Below are 17,682 nucleotides of genomic sequence, written 5' to 3' on the forward strand. Positions count from 1 at the left end.
GCTGCGTAATAACACCGCCCCTCCCAGCTTCCTAAAACAAAGAGGCTGTCGCAAAAGCCAAATGTGACAGAGGCTGTCACAAAAGCGGGGCTCCCTCTGAAGCCCTCTGTAATTCAAACGCTGGTCAATGAATTTGCAAACGCGAGCCAAAATAATGCACAACATAAAACAAAATGTTTTATCTCTTCGGAATACGAAACGCTTCATTGCTGCTGGGTGGGTGGGGGAGAGCGGGGAAGGCTGAAAACACACCTCCCAGTTGGAACGAAGTAATGAAAGCAATCTTGACAGGACGCCAGCTCAAGCACAAAGACGGAGGGGTGCGCGCGAGCGCGCGCTGTGTCTTTAAAAGGCCGCGGCCTCTGCCTGCTCGCTCGCTCGCGTTCAGGGCGGCCGTGATTGACACCGAGAGGAGGCGTCTGCTGGTAACAAAAGTCTGCGGCGTAGGAGGGAGCGCGCGTGTGTTTGGAGAACAAATCTGGTAACAAGTGGCCGAGGTTCTCCGCCAGGGGGAGGAGGGAAGCTCCGAGAGCAGCCCGAAGGAGCGCTGACGAGGAGGACTGCCAGTGCCTGCCTGCCCGCCACTCCCCAGCAGCCAGCCCGACAGAAGCGACACCGAGCGTGTATGTGTGGGTGGCTCTGCTTTGGGCTCCATCAGCTTCCCTTTTCCCTGTCCGGTTTGTGGATTACGTTCGGGGCGGCGGCTGCTGTCCCCTCGTTGTCGCCTTCCGCCTCCTCCTGGATTTCAAGTTTGCTTACATCTTTCATATAAAAAGACTTAAAAAAAAAAAAATCATCGACGGGAAAGGAAAGTCTTGCCGGATATAAACGCTCCCGTTATCCGTGATCTCTTTCTTTCTCCGTCTTCTGTATTGTTCTCTTTGTCTATCTCCTTACTCCCCACAAAAAGAGGGGGGGGGGAATCCTTCGGCTGTGGTTCGACATGGTGGGTGTTGGGAGGACGAGGAGAAGAGCATGAAGTCTGCAGGATGGGAGCGAACAATGGCAAGCAGTACGGCAGTGATGGTGAGTCCGCTTGGCCGGGGCGGGTGTGAAGGCATGTCTGTGTGAGTGGGATGGGCAGGAGAGCGCTGCCAGCCCTTGCCAAGGTGTGTGGGGAATTTGCAGACGCTCCCCGAGCGGCGTGATTCCACCCCCCCACCTCATGAAGTGTTGCAAAAGTTGTAGTCCTCTTCCGGGAGAATCTGGAAGTTGGTTTGTGAAGTTCAAGGCAGGGTTGGGATTTCCTTCCTTAGTTGGAGAAGGGCTGCCCCCCCACCCTCAACTTTTTTTTCCCCCTTAATGAAACCCGATCGCTTTATGCATGTTTACTCAGAAGTAAGCTGCACTGAGTTCAGTATGGCTCACTCCCAAGTATTTGTGGGTAGGCTTGTCTTTAGGGACTTCGGAATTGCTCTCCACTTTAGAGTTGAGTGAGAGGGTGGAAAAGCTTTGTTTGTGGTCTGCTGCTTGTGATAGCTTCAGCCTTTGCATGCCTGGTGTGTGTCCGTGGTAGGTGGTAGTTATGACAACTTATATACCGGTTTTTAACAAAGAAGTTGCGGGGGAAAGATCGTATTCATCAGTTGTAAAGGAAGAGTATAGGTTGACAAATGGTGTCTTGGCATAAAGCATCCAGAACTTACTATACATTCCAACAATACATCCCACAACTATGTTAGAAGCTACACTCCCCAAAAGCAGCTGTTTAGTTTGTAGTTGCTTCAGCACTTCACTTTTGTACTGTCTGCACTATCAGTTCCAGGGGCATAGCAAGGTTGGAGTGGGCCCAGAGACAAGATTTTAAAATGGGCTCCCCTCCTCACTGAAGCTCCGCTCATGAAGTAAAGATATCTTAAATGAGGCTGAATAGTGGTAACAAAAAGCATAGTAAAATTAACATCATCCTAAATTATTTTTTAAAAGGTTTTGTAAATTGTAAATGATGCAAGTCATTTAATGGTACTAGAAAAAGACATGCTGTTCTGGTAGCTCCCAGTCTTAACACTCATATCAATTTAGGAAGATGAATACAACTGAAGGAAGCCCAGGTGGATGTGTGGCTGGGGGAGTCAGTCATGATGTTTTGTCCAGATTATTATGTATTATATTACTGTTGGCATATTTTGCTTTTAATCTTGTTTTAATCTTTGTATGTTCTCTGTATGGCCTATGGCTGTAATATATTGATTGATTGAGTCAGTCATGTGACTTGCCTCTGGGCCCCCCCCCAGGCAGTGGGCCCCCAGACAACTGTCTCCCCTTGCCCTGTTATAGTTATGCCCCTGATCAGTTCACTTCACTCCACTCCCCACTAACCTGGTAGTACACAATGTGAAGTACAGTACATTAATTTGAAGGGGTTTTGTTGTTGCTGCTGAAATTATTACAGGACTAAACTATTGCTGTTTAGAAAGCATAGGCAAGAACTCACCCAGATATTGCACCTCTTTTCAAAGCTGCTTCTAATTACCTATTCACATCTATGCTGATAGTTTAGTGCTACTGAGCTAACCTCTTTTGGGGACTAGTTTATATTCTCTCCTCACTTACTGATGTTGTGTTTTGGATGTTGGATATATATATATATATATGTGGTCTTTCAGATGATAACCCTCTCCACCTATATTAGCTTGTACCCCATTTCTTCTCACTCTGCTTGCCTATTTCCTTCTGGATGGCTGACAGTTGCTTTTCCTTCATGTCATCTGGCTCAATGACAAGGGAGTGTTGATTTCTCAGACAGATTGGGATATGTTTTCTGGACACTTTAGGGAGGAACAAACCTAGAAAGCTGTACTTAAACATGGAAGCTCTTCTGCTGGGCCATTAACACTACTATTTCTATAATTTCCGTAGGGGTGTGTGTGTGTTTTGTGCAGTCTTCAGTGGAACTTGCACTCAAGTAAGCATGCAGAGGAATGTGGCCTATACTTGCAAAATACTTGACAGTTTCTAGTGTGTTCCTTGTGAACTTTATTATCATCTTGCAGTTGATTTGCCCAATGTTGTGCAGTGAGTGTGTGGCAGGGTAGGACTTGAACTTGGGTTTCCCTAATCCTTGGTCCATCTAGTGTTTACTGAATGGACGACATTGGCTTTCAAATGTGTCAGTTTAGATGTTTCATTGTAATTGGCTACTTGTTTAAGAGTGATGGGTGTGTGAGAGGGAGGCCTATTGTGATCAAACTGAAGACTCTTTAAAATGCTTTTCTTGTGTGTCATCCACTCCTAAAGAGTTTTAATTGTTGATAAAGGCCTGCTTTATGGTTACTGAAAGAATTACTAGTGCTCATTGCTGAAGGTTTATGTGTTCTTGTTGAAACCTCTACTAATATCTAACTAGAAAGGTGTCCTTTGTTTTGTTTATAGGATTTCATACCTCATCTTTTGGTCTAAGGTAGCTTTCTTGCTTGTTTTGCCAGACAGCCAGAAATAATCTGGAAGGATTTGGAATGAATTATGACTGTAGTTCTTTACTGGCACTAGAACAGGGATGTTCACAAAACTGATTTTTACCAGTTTGGGCTCAGATCCAGACTGTATTCAAGGTGGCCCGGCTTGGTTTGTGCCTAGCCAAGCCAGTTCAACCGGCTCAGAACTCTGTTGGTAAAAGGGAATCCGGTGAGGATTGTGCTTTACCAGTAAAGGGACGGGGGGCTTGCCTAAGGGCAGAGTGGGTGGGAGGGCAGTAAGTATTTACAAGTGCCATGGGTGGCTGTGGTGACATCAGTGGCCATGGGTGATGGTGACATCGGCTCCTCCCACCCCTGCAAGTGGCTCCCTCCCACCCCTGCCGGCCTCCTCCAGAGTAGCCTGGGCCCATGGTGGTTCAGGCCTGCTTTGCGCCTCTGCGCAAGCATGAAGGCCATTTTAGTGACCTTCACATGAGCAGAGGCCATTTGCCTGACCATGTAATTGTGATCATACAAATAGCCTCTACGCATGTGCGGAGGTAACTAAAATGGCCTCCACACATGCACAGAGGCCCAAACTGGGCCACGATGGGCCTAGGCTATTCTGGGAGAGACTGGCGGTGGTGGTGGGGTGAGCCACCTCCAGTGGCACTCATAAGTACTTACTTACTCCCCACTTGCTCCACCCTTAGGCCAGCCCCCCTGCCCCTTTACTAGTAAAGGGGAATCCTAACCAGCTTGGTTTGAACTCGGACTGGCCAAGGCTGGTCCTGTTCGACCTCATACCTGTTAAGCCGAGCCAAGTCGTCATCAAGCCCGGCTCAAACTGGGCCGGCTCACACACCCCTGTGCTAGAGTGCCAAGTTCAGGTCATTTTATTACAATCAAAGATCAAATACATACTAGAGTGCCAGTGTAGACTGATCTTGTCTAGGCCTTTCCTGGGCCTAGTGATGGTTGTGGAGGCACAATGGATGTCGGGTGCCCTGGAACTCTTTCCGGATACTCTCCCCCCCCCATCTATGGGTGTTAGATTAAAATCTACTGCTGAAATAGTAGAAGTACAAATTTAGAAAATGTCGTGAACATTTAAGATTGGGATTTAGAATTCTTACTGTCAGGTTTTCCATTAGTAATTTCTTGTGTCCATTTTAATTTGGGGTACTCTGCTCTTCCCACAGCCCTTCATCCTGAACTAGTAAAACTTAGTGCCCATCTTCATTTTGACCAGATCTAAAGAACTACCAAGCACTGGCTGACATGAGGAGAAAACTGAACTGTCAGTGACTGACCAGGAGAGAGATCTTTGGGTTGTGTTGGACAGCTCATTCAGAGTGTTGACTCAGTTTACAGCAGCTGTGAAATAGGCAAATTCTGTGCCAGGAATCATTAGGAAGGGGATTGAAAATAAAAAAAATGCCAATATTAGAATGCTCTTATACATATCTGTGGTGTGGCCACATTTGGAGTACTACGTACAGTTCTGGTTACTGTATCTTAAGGACAGTGTAGAACTGGAAAAGGTGCAGAAGTGGGTAACCAAGATGATCTGCGGCCTGGAGCATCTTCCTTATGAGGCAAGGCTATAGCATCTAGAGCTTTTTAGACTGGAAAAGAGGTGGTTACAGGGAGACATGCTCGAGAGTATAAAATTATGCATGGAGAGAGTGGACAGATAAATTTTTCTCCCTCTCTCTCAAACTAGAACCGGGGCCATCCCATGAAACTGAAGGCCAGGAAATTTAGGACCAACAAAAGGAAGTACTTTTTCACACCGTGCATAATTAATCTATGGAATTCTTTGCCACGGGATATGGTGATGGCTACTAGCATGGATGGCTTTAAAAGAGTTTAGGAAAAATTCATGGACGACAGGTCTTTCAATGGCTTCTAGTCTGACTATAGGCCACCTCCAACTTCAGAGGCAAGCTACCAATTGCAGGGGGAGAGGGCATGTTCTCACCTCTTGCCTGGGGGCTTCTCAGAGGCATCTGGTGGGCCAGTCTGTGAAACAGGATGCTGTACTAAATAGGCCTTGGGTCTGATCCAGCAGAGCTGTTCTTGTGTTCATATGAAAATTCCTCAAATTGAAAGTTTGGCCCAATCAAATTCTAATCCAATCAACCCGGATTCAAACTGGAATCGAACTGCAAAAACTGATTCATGCACAAGCTTGAGCTAAGTTGATGCATCTTATCTCTGCAAGCTGTACTCTCCCTGACTTATCCATATTTCCCCTGTGAAATGTGTTTATTGGTGGCAGTTAGCAATGATGGCTAAATAGGAACCTACATGTTCAGAGGCAGTGTCTGAATATCAGATGCCGAAGACAAGCAGTGAGGCTGTTGGCTTCATGCCCTCCTTGTGAGCTTTCTAGAGGCTTTTGGCTAGCCACTTCTGCCGGGGGAAGAAAAGGATGCTGGACTGGATAGACGTTTGGGCTGGTCCAAAAAAGTAATTCCTATGAATCAATGCTGGATTCTTGAACTGCAAAAGGGGGTGAATTTAGAGAGAGGGATTGCATGTGGCACATGGTATTACAAATAGGCTGTATTGTTTCTAGCTAATGTCTATTACAGTACAAATGAAACATAATAAAACTGGCAATAAATAGCTAAACACTTCCTAAAAAGATGCAAATCAAAGCATCAGGGTGCTACCCTTTTCAGGCAATGTTGTCCATATCCAGTGCTTTAGGATCAGGTCAGGCCCATACTGGGGGAGATTCCTCTGCAGACCAGCTTTAAGAGGAAGCCATGCAAGGTGCTTTGGTTGCAGTGCTTGCTCTTTCACCCATTCTATAGTCTGGCATATCTGACTAAAAGGAAAGAAAGCAGGGTGAAGCAGACCTATGGTATACTCTGGAGGTCTCTCGGTGACCAGAAAGCAACCCATCAAAAGAAAAACTGGGCACTGTCAATCAAGGGTTGAGTGGGGCATAATGCCAAAGCAGCTGCCAATGTTGAATCAATTGGTGATTGCAGACAGGTTGAGGGCAGACTGCCCATCTGCCTGCTAACTAGGGTATGGGTGTGAACTGACAAACTGGACAAAGACCGCTTTTGTGCTGCCTGTGACAACTGTCTAACTCCCAAAATTCCAGACCTTGGGTCTACTGGCAAGTTATAATCCCTCGAAGCCCTTCTATCTTATCCCAGAGGTTGGCTGTTACTATTCAGTGGTGGCTTCTGGGCATGCTCAAAGGCACCCTTCAACTAAGCATGTTCCAGGGCTAGTCTACAGTTTGAGGTTTGTGCCCTGGCCCAAATCAGGAAGTACCAAGTCATACTATTGGTCCATTGCTCAGTATTGTTTACACTTGCAAGCAGCAGCTTACCAAAGTTTCAGGCAGGAGTCTCTCTCAGCCCTCCCTTGAAGTTTTTCACACCCGGCTTTCCATTTGGATCTCCTCCAGGATAGAGAGTGTGTATTCACATATTGTCCAAATTTACCCTGAAGTCCCTGTGAGCTATCAGGGAGCACTCCACACACAATTTGTGTTTTTCATTGCACGTTAGAGTGTAGCCCAATTTATATCAGGGGCTATAAATTCTTTTTTTTTTGCGTCGGTTTTTGGGGACAACTTTGAACTCACAGTAAAGCCTTGCAGAAAATCCACATTAAAGCTGTTGTCTGGGAAAGCTCCTGGAGATGCCAGGGATTGAACCTGGGACCTTTTGCATGCAAAGTAGATGCTCTCTCCCACTAGGTTAGGCCCTCCCCCCCACCAAAAAAATAGGTCTTGTTACCTGCCTCATGGTTTGGAAAACATGGGAGTCTCATGTGAAGCAAATCAACACAGCAGACACTGAAGACCCAGTAGAAAACACTCTTTGCTATAGGCTTTTGAACAAGTACCACATACATTCTTTATAATCCTCTTCAGCTTATTCTTGATATTTAAGGATTCCTCCATTGTGCAGTGTATTGTAGGAGTGCTTCCTGGCTAAATAGCAAGTTTTTCAACCCTAGGGATAAAGCGAGCGAGAGAGGCAGAGTTTAATGTGCTCCAGCTGTTCTGGGCAAATGCTACTTCTGCGATTTCACTTTATTCAAATCTTTTTCTGAACTTGAATTTAGATGTATAGAGCAGAGTCCATCTCTGTTCAAATGCTGTTATCCACAGAACTGTACTGTGTTTTTTGTGCTTTGGTATAAGCAAAGACTGGAAAGGTCATATTAAAGGAAACCTTTTGAAAGTCAATAGTAATTTTAGTAACTTTGGCTACAGTAGCTTCAGCTGTAAAAAGATCTGCTTTTGGCTTTTTAAACCATTTTCCTCCCATGATGGTTTTCCTTCTTTTCTGTATTTCTCACTTTACTGCCCAAAATAACTGAACATCATCATCTTCTGTAAATGTATGTTCTTCCCTTGGAGACAGGAGAGCATTCTTCATCCTTCTGGAGGCATGAGGTAGGGTGCTAAAAATAAAATGCTGCTGCAGAACTTGCTGGGGAAGGTGTGGGGGGGACCCAGACTCCTGACTGGCCCTCATTAATGATTGGAATCAGGGTTTCTAGAGGGCTCACTTACTGCTTCATCAGTTTGCCCTTTTTTTGGTTATTATACACTGCGATGGTTCTGTTTGTGTGTTTTTATAATAGTTATAAAGTGGGTTAATTGTATAGAAGTTTGATAGTTATTCTAAGTGTGTACTATGTTTGATTGACAGCTGCACTGGAGAAGACTAGGGATGTGCAAAAACATTTCAAGGTTGAAACATATTGACTCGAAATGGGCCATTTTGAGCTTGAAATAAGAATCCTTTAAATAAAGGGCCTGTTTTGAGCTTGGAACAAAACAACCCTGTTTCAGGTCAAAACATTTCCCCTTGCTGATTGGTTTTTCTGGCATTGGCTTCTAATTGTCTTGGAATCAATCTCCTCGCTTATTAAAAATGTATTTTAAATCACCTGCTTGCCCATTTATTTTGTGGTTGGGTGGTAGGTAGTATCCATCATGACCTACCACCCAATCCTCTTTGATGTCCCTAGGAGCCACCCATGGGGAACAATGGGGTGTTTCCTGTTCCCCATTGTTCCCTATGGCTGGAACAAGCAGAATACACACATTTTGTAACTCTGCCTTGAAAAACACTGCAGAGCAGAACAGTAGCACACAATAAAAGGGAATCTGTCCCTCCCCACAGAACACACACTTCAAACAGTCCAAACTAGAACCACTGACCCCAGAATCCACTGCCAGCCACAGTGCCTGCGCTACAGTACAATCATTGGCACAAGTTTCTCTCTCTCACACGGTTATGACTCCTTTACATTACTTCCTAGCAGTGCAACAGCTGCCACAGCAGCACCCTTACTTGGCAGCAAGTAAGCTCAAGTATAGCCATAAGCTTAACCAGAGCAATCTTGGCCACATTTTGACTGAGTACATCTTGCAGTGCAGATTGCAGAGCAGTCCAGAGCAGTGAGTGGGGCACAAACTAGTCCCAAGGCCGGACATGGAGCTCAGCTCATCATAGCAATCACCAAGAAATATTACTGAACGTAATCAATCAATCAATCAATCAAAGCAATGCACACTTTGCATCTTGTAGAGGAGAGCACATTGTGTTCCTTCTCTAAGGGAGTTGACCCTGAGTTCCCTCAAGGTCCATTTAAATCCTTGATAGTTAATTTCCCAGAAGAATCCTTTGGTAGGATCATCTGTGCCAAGTAGCTTCTTGTGCAGAGTAGCTATGGTTCACTGTTTAGTCATTGAACTACATATACATACTGCAAAAGGTCATGCAATTTATCTGGAATATGTATATAGTGCTTTTCAGCTGAAAAGGTTCACAAAGTGGTTTAGATACTTAAAGCACCACTCTCCGTGGATGCCCCAGTGCTGGTCTTATCTTCCAGCAGGTACTTGTCATCGGTAGTGATGGTCAGGGCAGTTCTAAAAGTGTATGTGTGAGAGAGAAGAAACCTTGGGGCTTCAGCAACATGCACCAACTACCTCCTAATTTATTCCAAGAACAATTTTCCACTGGGTGGAACTCCTTTCCTTGGATCCCACTGCCTCCAAGCAGCTCATTGGATCTCTCTACTAGCACTGCTTCTGGCAGACTCAGGCTTGGATACAGTTCAGTGAAGCTGTAGGGAAATGGCAGCTGACATGGTTGTAATAGAAATGCATCACTTCACAACTGGGATGTTGCTCCAGGCTCACAGTTATGTTTCATCAGCACTGGATTTTCTGGCACCAGACTCTTTGAGGAATCACTCAAAACATTCCTGATTAGAACTAAAAATGGGGAGAAAAGGCTTCTCCTACTCCGAGGAGGGAGATGTAAAAGTTGAGCCACAAGTCATTTCGGAGCAACAACAGATCCACAAGCCAAGAGGTTTCGGCACTTGATCCTCTGAGGAGAACACTTAGACATTAACACTGCTAAGACATTGACTCCAAACGGTCCTGTGATCTTAGCCTCTTAGGAGGATTGCCATTTGCACTATGCCTCCAGATGGGACCTGACAGTCATGGATGCTCGGGTGCTGGAGATGCTCTGAAGTTGTCCAAGAGCCTGAGGGACAAGTTCAGAGTCAAGAAACTTGATGAAGGACGACCTTTAACTTAAAGCAGCCAAGCAGTTATTACACATAGTGATGGAACCTTTCCCAAGTGCTCTGTGAGGTACTCCTCTGTCTTGGATCCAAAAAAGAACTGGATGAGAGAGCAATATTGGATTTGAAATGGCTAACAGAATGGAAACTCTGTCACCCTCTGGCAGCCACCGATCCATCAGAAGCATATCAGCATATTATATACTCTGCCCACGGGCTGTACTTCAGCATATGGCCACCATAATTTTCAGTACAAGGTGTTCAAAGGGTGTTTACCGAAGTTCTGGCTGGGTTATATGATTCCTATTCTTTCCTCTGATTTGAGAGACCTGAAGGGACCTCTCCCGCCCCGCACCCTCCAGAGAATCTTATAGGGGTGGATGGGGACCCTGCCTCCTCCTGTCCTAAATGGGAGTGCCAAACTTCATACCACCTTTATTGGAAATGTCTTTTCCTTCAGTTCTATGACTCGGGCATCTACCAAAACCTAGGCCTCACTTGCAGTGTTGTGAGACAAGATAATTTTAAATAAGAACATTTTCAGTAAATTTTGCACTGTTGTATCTTTCTGTGGAACACGTTTCACTTTAAAAATGTGGGAGATGCATCTCCTGATGGGTGCATCCAAGTCTCTCTGATGGAAAGCACCATGTCTTGAACAAAGCACATAGATGCAAAGCACCACTGTGTTTGAGAAGCACAAGAGAATAGGCTAGTTAAGCTGAAGTACTGCCCAACTCAACACATGATAGCAGACGGGCTGGCCAAGCCGCTACTAAGAGAACGGTTCCAGATTCTTCGAGAGAAGATAGGAGTTGTAGATAGGAGCATAAAATGATTAATAATAATAATAATTCGATTTCTATACCGCCCTTCCAGAAATGGCTCAGGGCGGTTTACACAGAGAAATAATAAATAAATAAGATGGATCCCTGTCCCCAAAGGGCTCACATTCTAAAAACAAAAAACAAGATAGACACCAGCAACAGTCACTGGAAGTACTGTGCTGGGGGTGGATAGGGCCAGTTACACTCCCCCTGCTAAATAAAGAGAATCACCATGGTAAAAGGTGCCTCATTGCCCAGTTATCAGGGGCAATGATGAGAAGAGTTGTTGGAAATGCAGCTCCTGAAGGCATCAACCTTCAGCACCAGCAACCTTATTGACCACTAGGGGTGGAGATAGGGAGCAAGGGAATCTCCTCTCTGACTATGCTTTCTCTATTCCCCCTTTGCTAGACTGATCGTCTCAGGTTTCATTCTCTCACCTGAGAAACGGACTTCCTTCTCCCTTTTCTACTTCCTGTATGTAGCTAACAATGAGGCATGCAGGTCTTGTCTATCTCCCTGATGTATTTTCTAAATAAACTACTTTATCTGGAACTTTAACTCCATGTCTTCAGACAATATTAATTAGCAGTGCCCTCCTTATCTGTATACTTCCACTGTTGCTGGGGTAGATAAAGAAATCTCCCCTCATGTGCTCTCTAACAAAAAATTGATTGTTTCACAAAATTAGTAACAATGAATTGATTGAAACTATCCAAAGTTGTAATTATTTATTGTTATTGTATTTATGCCCTGCCCCTCCAGTGCACTACTGCCCAGGGCAGCTCATAACAATAAAATAGATACAACCAGGGGTGTCGTTATAATTGAGCGGATGGGTTAAAAAAACCCAGGCCATTGAACAATGAGGGAGTGAAAGGGATTATTAAGGATTTGGAGGTTGCAGAGAAGCTGAACGAGTTCTTTGCGTCTGTCTTCATGGCAGAGGATACTGAGCATATACCTGTTCCTGAACCAGGCTTTTTAGGGATGGAGGCTAGAGAGCTGAGTCAGATAGAAGTGACAAGGGATGATGTTCTAAACTGTCTGGAAAAACTGAAAGCTAACAAATCACCAGGGCTGGATGGCATCCATCCAAGAGTCCGCAAAGAACTCAAATGTGAAATTGCCGACCTCCTTGCTAAAATATTTAACTTATCCCTGCAATCGGGCTCTGTACCAGAGGACTGGAGAGTTGCAAATGTAACACCGATTTTCAAGAAGGGATCCAGGGGCGATCCGGGAAATTACAGGCCGGTTAGCCTAACGTCTGTTCCAGGAAAATTGATGGAAAGCATCCTCAAGGATAAAATTGTAAAGCACCTAGAAGAACAGGCCCTGCTGGGAGTGAGCCAGCATGGCTTCTGCAAAGGTAAATCTTGCCTCACCAACCTTTTGGACTTCTTTGAGAGTGTCAACGAGTGTGTGGATCAAGGTGATCCAGTTGACATAGTATACCTGGACTTCCAAAATGCTTTTGACAAAGTTCCTCATCAAAGACTGCTGAGGAAACTTAGCGGTCATGGGATAAGGGGACAAGTACATGTGTGGATTGCTAACTGACTGAAAGACAGGAAACAGAGGGTAGGTATAAATGGAGAGTTTTCACAATGGAGGGAAGTAAGAAGGACGAAAAACTCCAACTTCAAGTATATGCTGATGGGATCTGAGCTGTCAGTGACGGACCAGGAGAGGGATCTTGGCGTCGTGGTGGACAGCTCGTTGAAAGTGTCTACTCAATATGTGGCAGCTGTGAAAAAGGACAATTCCATGCTAGGGATCATTAGGAAGGGGATTGAAAATAAAACGGCTAACATTATAATGCCCATATACAAAACTATGGTGCGGCCACACTTGGAGTACTGTGTACAATTCTGGTCACCACATCTTAAAAAGGACATTGTTGAACTGGAGAAGGTACAGAAGAGGGCAACCAAGATGATCAGGGGCCTAGAGCACCTTTCTTATGAGGCAAGACTACAGCACCTGGGGCTTTTTAGTTTAGGGGAAAAAAGACGACTGCGGGGAGACATGATAGAGGTCTATAAAATCATGCATGGTGTGGAGAAAGTGGAGAGAGAGAGATTCTTTTCCCTCTCACACAACACTAGAACCAGGGGTCACTCCATGAAATTGATTGCCAGGAGGTCTAGGACCAACAAACGGAAGTACTTTTTCACACAACGCATGAGCCACTTGTGGAACTCTCTGCCACAGGATATGGTGACAGCCAACAACCTGGATGGCTTTAAGAGGGGTTTGGATGACTTCATGGAGGAAAGGTCTATCAATGGCTACTAGTCGGAGGGCTGTGGGCCACCTCCAGCCTCAAGGGCAGGGTGCCTCTGAGTACCAGTTGCAGAGGAGTAATGGCAGGAGAGAGGGCACGCCCTCAACTCCTGTCTGTGGCTTCCAGCGGCATCTGGTGGGCCACTGTGCGAAACAGGATGCTGGACTAGATGGGCCTTGGGCCTGATCCAGCAGGGCTCTTCTTATGTTCTTATGTTTAGGCCACTGAGCTCCCCAGCTCCCCTATTCCCTATCTTCTTCATTATCTCCCTCACTCCTAGGGGCTATCGGAGAGAGGGGTGAACACAGGCCCCCTCTCCCTAGCTATGCTCCTGGATACAATGTAAAATAAAAGTAATACAATTAACCAAATTAAATAAAAGGTAAAAGGTGCCATCAAGTTGATTTTGTCTCCTGGCGCCAACAGAGCCCTGTGGTTGCCTTTGGTAGAATACAGGAGGGGTTTACCGTTGCCTCCTCCTGCACAGTATAAGATGATGCCTTTCAGCATCTTCCTATATCGCTGCTGCCCGATATAGGAGCTGTGGGGATTCGAACCAGCAACCTTCTGCTTGTTAGTCAAGCATTTCCCCACAGCATCAGTTAAGGTGGATTAACCAAATTAAGTAAACAAGTTAAAAGTCAGGCTAAAACCACAATCAGAATTAAGTTGCATTAAAAAGTATCTTTAAAAAGATATGTTTTTAGTAGTCTAAAAAAAACACAAAACACCGCCTTTTTAAAATCAGAAGGGTGTCTCTGGGAAGCATGTATAACAAACATAAATGGAATCTGTCTTGGGACATGCTAAAATTAATGTGTTTACGGTTTTCAGTGGCCAGTATCAAGCCTAATGCTGCGCTAGCACAAGAAGATTGTGTGAACATAAGGTAATGTAGCTGCATGGATGCGCAGAGTTACGCAATCCCTTGCACCCGCTGGTGCTGTTGCACCAGTGCAATGTGGGTAGCAGAATTGGGGCTGGCATCCACACTAGTGTTGTGCTAGTACAATGGGAGAAGTTGTGCACACATAAAAAGTTTGTGAGCTGCACAAAGTTGTGGTGTTCTGCAGTGTAGTACAGCCGCTAGTGGAAGACTTTCTCTGGGACATATACAAGGCTGTGCTTCAAAGTCTTGCAAACTGTTGTGCAATGCATTGTGCAACTTGCCAGTGTCTTCAAGTGCAAAAACTAATCTGGAACAGATGTTCCTGTCTGTGCTAGCACAGCAGCATTTTGCTAGTGCAACACTGCTCTGGAATGCAGGTGCCTGGCATAGCGGTACTAGCTAACCCAACATGGTTGTTCAAGCACAGCAGTTATTCTGAATTTCAGCCAATGTCTTCCTTCTCTGTCATCTCTTGACTACACTTGTTGAGGTTAGAAGAATTATGTTTATTAAGTGGTTTGAGAATGGCAACAAAATAGCTATTAGGTGAGGCTTTAAAGCTAAAAGTGACATTTAAGCTTGATATTTTCAGAATTGTTTGCAGAAGAGATTGACTGGAGGAATATACTATTTGTTATAGGTGTGCAAGCTGTGCAGACATACACATCCTTTATTATCCCAATTATTGCATATTTGGCTTGGCTTGAAATTGCATGAAAATGCCAGCAATATTATTTCAGCATAGAAGAATTAAGGCCACCCATCTTTATTTGAGTTTGGGAGAAAAGCCATTGCTTACTGTGCTTTTACTGCCCCAGAAACAAAGAAAACGTGTTCACTTGTTCATTCCTCCAAGAAGTCTGGAAGTCTAGAGAAAACTTCACTCCTCCCTCATCATTAGACTTGTGCTTAGCCTGTTGATACGTAGGGGAATACAGTAATTAAATCTTTGTACAAATCATTCACAACTTTGTCCAGAACTGGAGATTGCCTGCTATTTTGCCACTCAGTAAAAGGGTAATTATTTGATGATTCTTGGTTGGATACAAGATGCTTTCTTTTGTGACTAACATGATTGCCACTGTGGTTCTTCTCAGTTTTGTAAAGCCAGTATGATCCAGTGGATAGAGTAGTGGGGAATAGGAACCTGGGTTCAACTTCTGCCTTTGACATGGGTTAACTGCCGCACATTCAAATACGGTTGGTCACAACTTGAGTTAGGCTTCAATCCGAAACACACTTACTGGGGAGTAAGCCCCACTGGACAGCTAGGCTTGCTTTTGAGTAAATCAACATTGGATCTTGGGTAAATCACTGTTTTAACTTCACCTGAAAAACTGGAAGAGTAACCTACCACAAAAGTATGTTGTAAAGGCAAATGTCTACTGCCACATTTGTTCATTTTAATGCAATAAATCTTATGAATTTTTGGTCTCCGCATGGTTTGTAAAATAAGATGTTAAGATAATTAACACCTTAAGAAATTAGCATTCTGATAAACTCTCTCCCACCCCCATAAATATATTCTGAACTTGAAATCCTCATCCTAAAGTGAAGAATGTTAGGGATTCTTCTCTCTATGCGGTGCTATGATACTGCAGTGAAGGTACTTTTCCTATTAATGCAATATTTTTTAAAAAATCTAAATCCTGCTTTCCCCCCAATAATTCAATGTGGCTCACCAAAGCAATGTAAAACAACAAAAACCAATAACAAACACAAGTATTGCCAAGTGAAAACATTTGCGATCAAAGCAACTGTAGGAAAGCCAGCTGAAATAAATATATTTTATATGCCATTCAAGCACTATGCAAGGTGATTTTTCCACTAAAAGCTGCTTCTAACACCACTTGTGTCTAAAAGAGGTAACAAAGAAAGCAGGAGGAAGATGGCAGGCATCCCTTTTGATAACATCTAGTCTAAAATAGTTAGAACTGTGTTGGCCTTGCAGACCATCTTCAGAGGAAGCATGCTGCTCTCCTTATGTGCCACACTGTAGACTTACTGTGGGTGGAAAAGTGACTGGCTTTTTGTCACTGCCATTTGTGGCAGTGATTTGGTCACTCTTGTCCACTAAATATTCATATTTGTAATACATAGGGGTTGCCACTCCATGGAAATAGATATTCTCATCCTTGGTAAGTACTATTCCATTTTGGCAGAATGGTAGTTCTCCAAAATACTTAAATAGGAGAATACTCAAGTGCCTTTTTGACTAGCCCTGAACCCATGCAGCCTAGTGAATTTGAATATCAAATTGTATATTTTGCAGTGTGACCTGAAACTAAGAAGAAAGGCAACATTTTAATGTTTTGCTCACAAAACCTAGCAGAGGAAAGGAGAAATTATTTTCTTGTTCTTTACTTTTGGACAAATGTCTCTAAAACTAGCACTGCAACAAAGTGCTGGTTAGGAATGAGCTGCAGACCACTTGGTGTGACGTCACATTCAAGGATGTGTCTTGTGCACATGCATGAAGAATCTGCTCATGCTGCTGCTGGGGAAGGGGCGAACACAGGCCCACCTTCCCCTCACTGTGCTCTGGAACTGGCCTAGAGAGAGAATGAACTAATCCAGCATAATATAGGCCTGTACACACAAGCACTTGGGATTGGGTTGGAGAGCTCCTACCCCATTAGCACAACATGACTCTGGGTTAGCAAACTCGGGAAACATGCAAGCCAGGTGCTACGTCCATGGCAAAATTCTGGTACTTGTGGAGTCCAGGGGCTGGCCTCCAGAGGAGTCAAGTGCTGGAGTTGGGGTAGCACAGCCTTGAAAAGATGAGGCCCTCAGGAAACCTTTGGTAGATCTAAGGTGTACAGCCGTCTCACAACTGTTTACAAGCCCCGCTGCCACCAAGCAATACTTCCACATATACTGTATCAGGCCAACAATATACACATTTTACAGATGGGAAAACACATGTGTTTCTAGTCCAAAGAGCAATCAGCAAATCACACAAGAAAGTGAGCCCATGTAGCCACAAACTACAGATTGCAAGTGTACAATGTGGTTACCAAATTATGCATTTAGAAAACAGTTGCCCATTGCAAACTCACCCAATCAGTATCTCTACTACCATTACCATCATCACCAGCACACACACCCCAATCCATCCAGCCTGCATACATAAGCACCATCTTCTGTGCATGTACAGCACACAAATAAGAATCAAAGAGTGGCCTAGTTTGTGGCCAAATCATAAGGTTTGGCCATTACCAATTGGCTTCAGGCTTGTGCACTTTGTTTTCCCCTCTCTCACTCCAATCTCCCCTTCACATTCCTTTTCTGTAACATCTGAACTGGGCAAACCGTGACCACGGCAGACCAAAGCTTGCCACCAAGCCAGAAATGGAAACCCAGTTTCCATTTCAAACCATGGTTTCTAATTTGTTTGGACACATGGTGCAGTAATTAGCCTTGTTTAGACATCATGGCAAATGACAGTTCCTGCAAACTAAGAAGTGAAGGAGGAAATTGGAGCACCCAGGGGAGGATCAGGAGAGAGCATGTGGACCATGGCTTGGCTGTGATGTCTGAACCACACTAGTCTCTCATGCACACATCCAAACTGCTACTCTCATTCAGGCATAGCTCACAGTCAAGAATCACACATGCCTGAATGATCTCACTAACTATGGTTTGCTTGCTTTTTCACTTCTCTTTTATTGACTACATTCTTATCTC

At 44.5% G+C, this 17,682-nt stretch overlaps 1 protein-coding gene and 1 long non-coding RNA gene across 7 annotated transcripts in view; one reads left to right on the forward strand and one right to left on the reverse strand.

Moving 5' to 3' along the window:
• LOC128352990 (uncharacterized) overlaps positions 1-17,682 on the reverse strand; it is a 93,355-nt gene that overhangs the window by 52,295 nt on the left and 23,378 nt on the right. The gene's annotated exons all lie outside the window — the stretch shown is intronic.
• The window catches only part of FBXL7 (F-box and leucine rich repeat protein 7), a 206,226-nt gene continuing 188,797 nt past the window's right edge, over positions 254-17,682 (forward strand). For 4 of the 6 annotated variants that reach the window (XR_008320761.1, XM_053313611.1, XM_053313609.1 and 1 more), the window contains exon 1: positions 254-1,026. Coding sequence is in view for 2 of the 6 variants with exons in the window: in XM_053313609.1 (XP_053169584.1) it covers positions 990-1,026 (37 nt within the window). In the remaining 4 variants the exon portion in view is untranslated. The remainder of the gene's footprint in view (positions 1,027-17,682) is intronic. The other 2 variants (XM_053313612.1, XM_053313614.1) reach the window with 1 other exon arrangement.

Source organism: Hemicordylus capensis, chromosome 4 (assembly GCF_027244095.1).
Source record: "Hemicordylus capensis ecotype Gifberg chromosome 4, rHemCap1.1.pri, whole genome shotgun sequence".
Classification (NCBI taxonomy): domain Eukaryota; kingdom Metazoa; phylum Chordata; class Lepidosauria; order Squamata; family Cordylidae; genus Hemicordylus; species Hemicordylus capensis.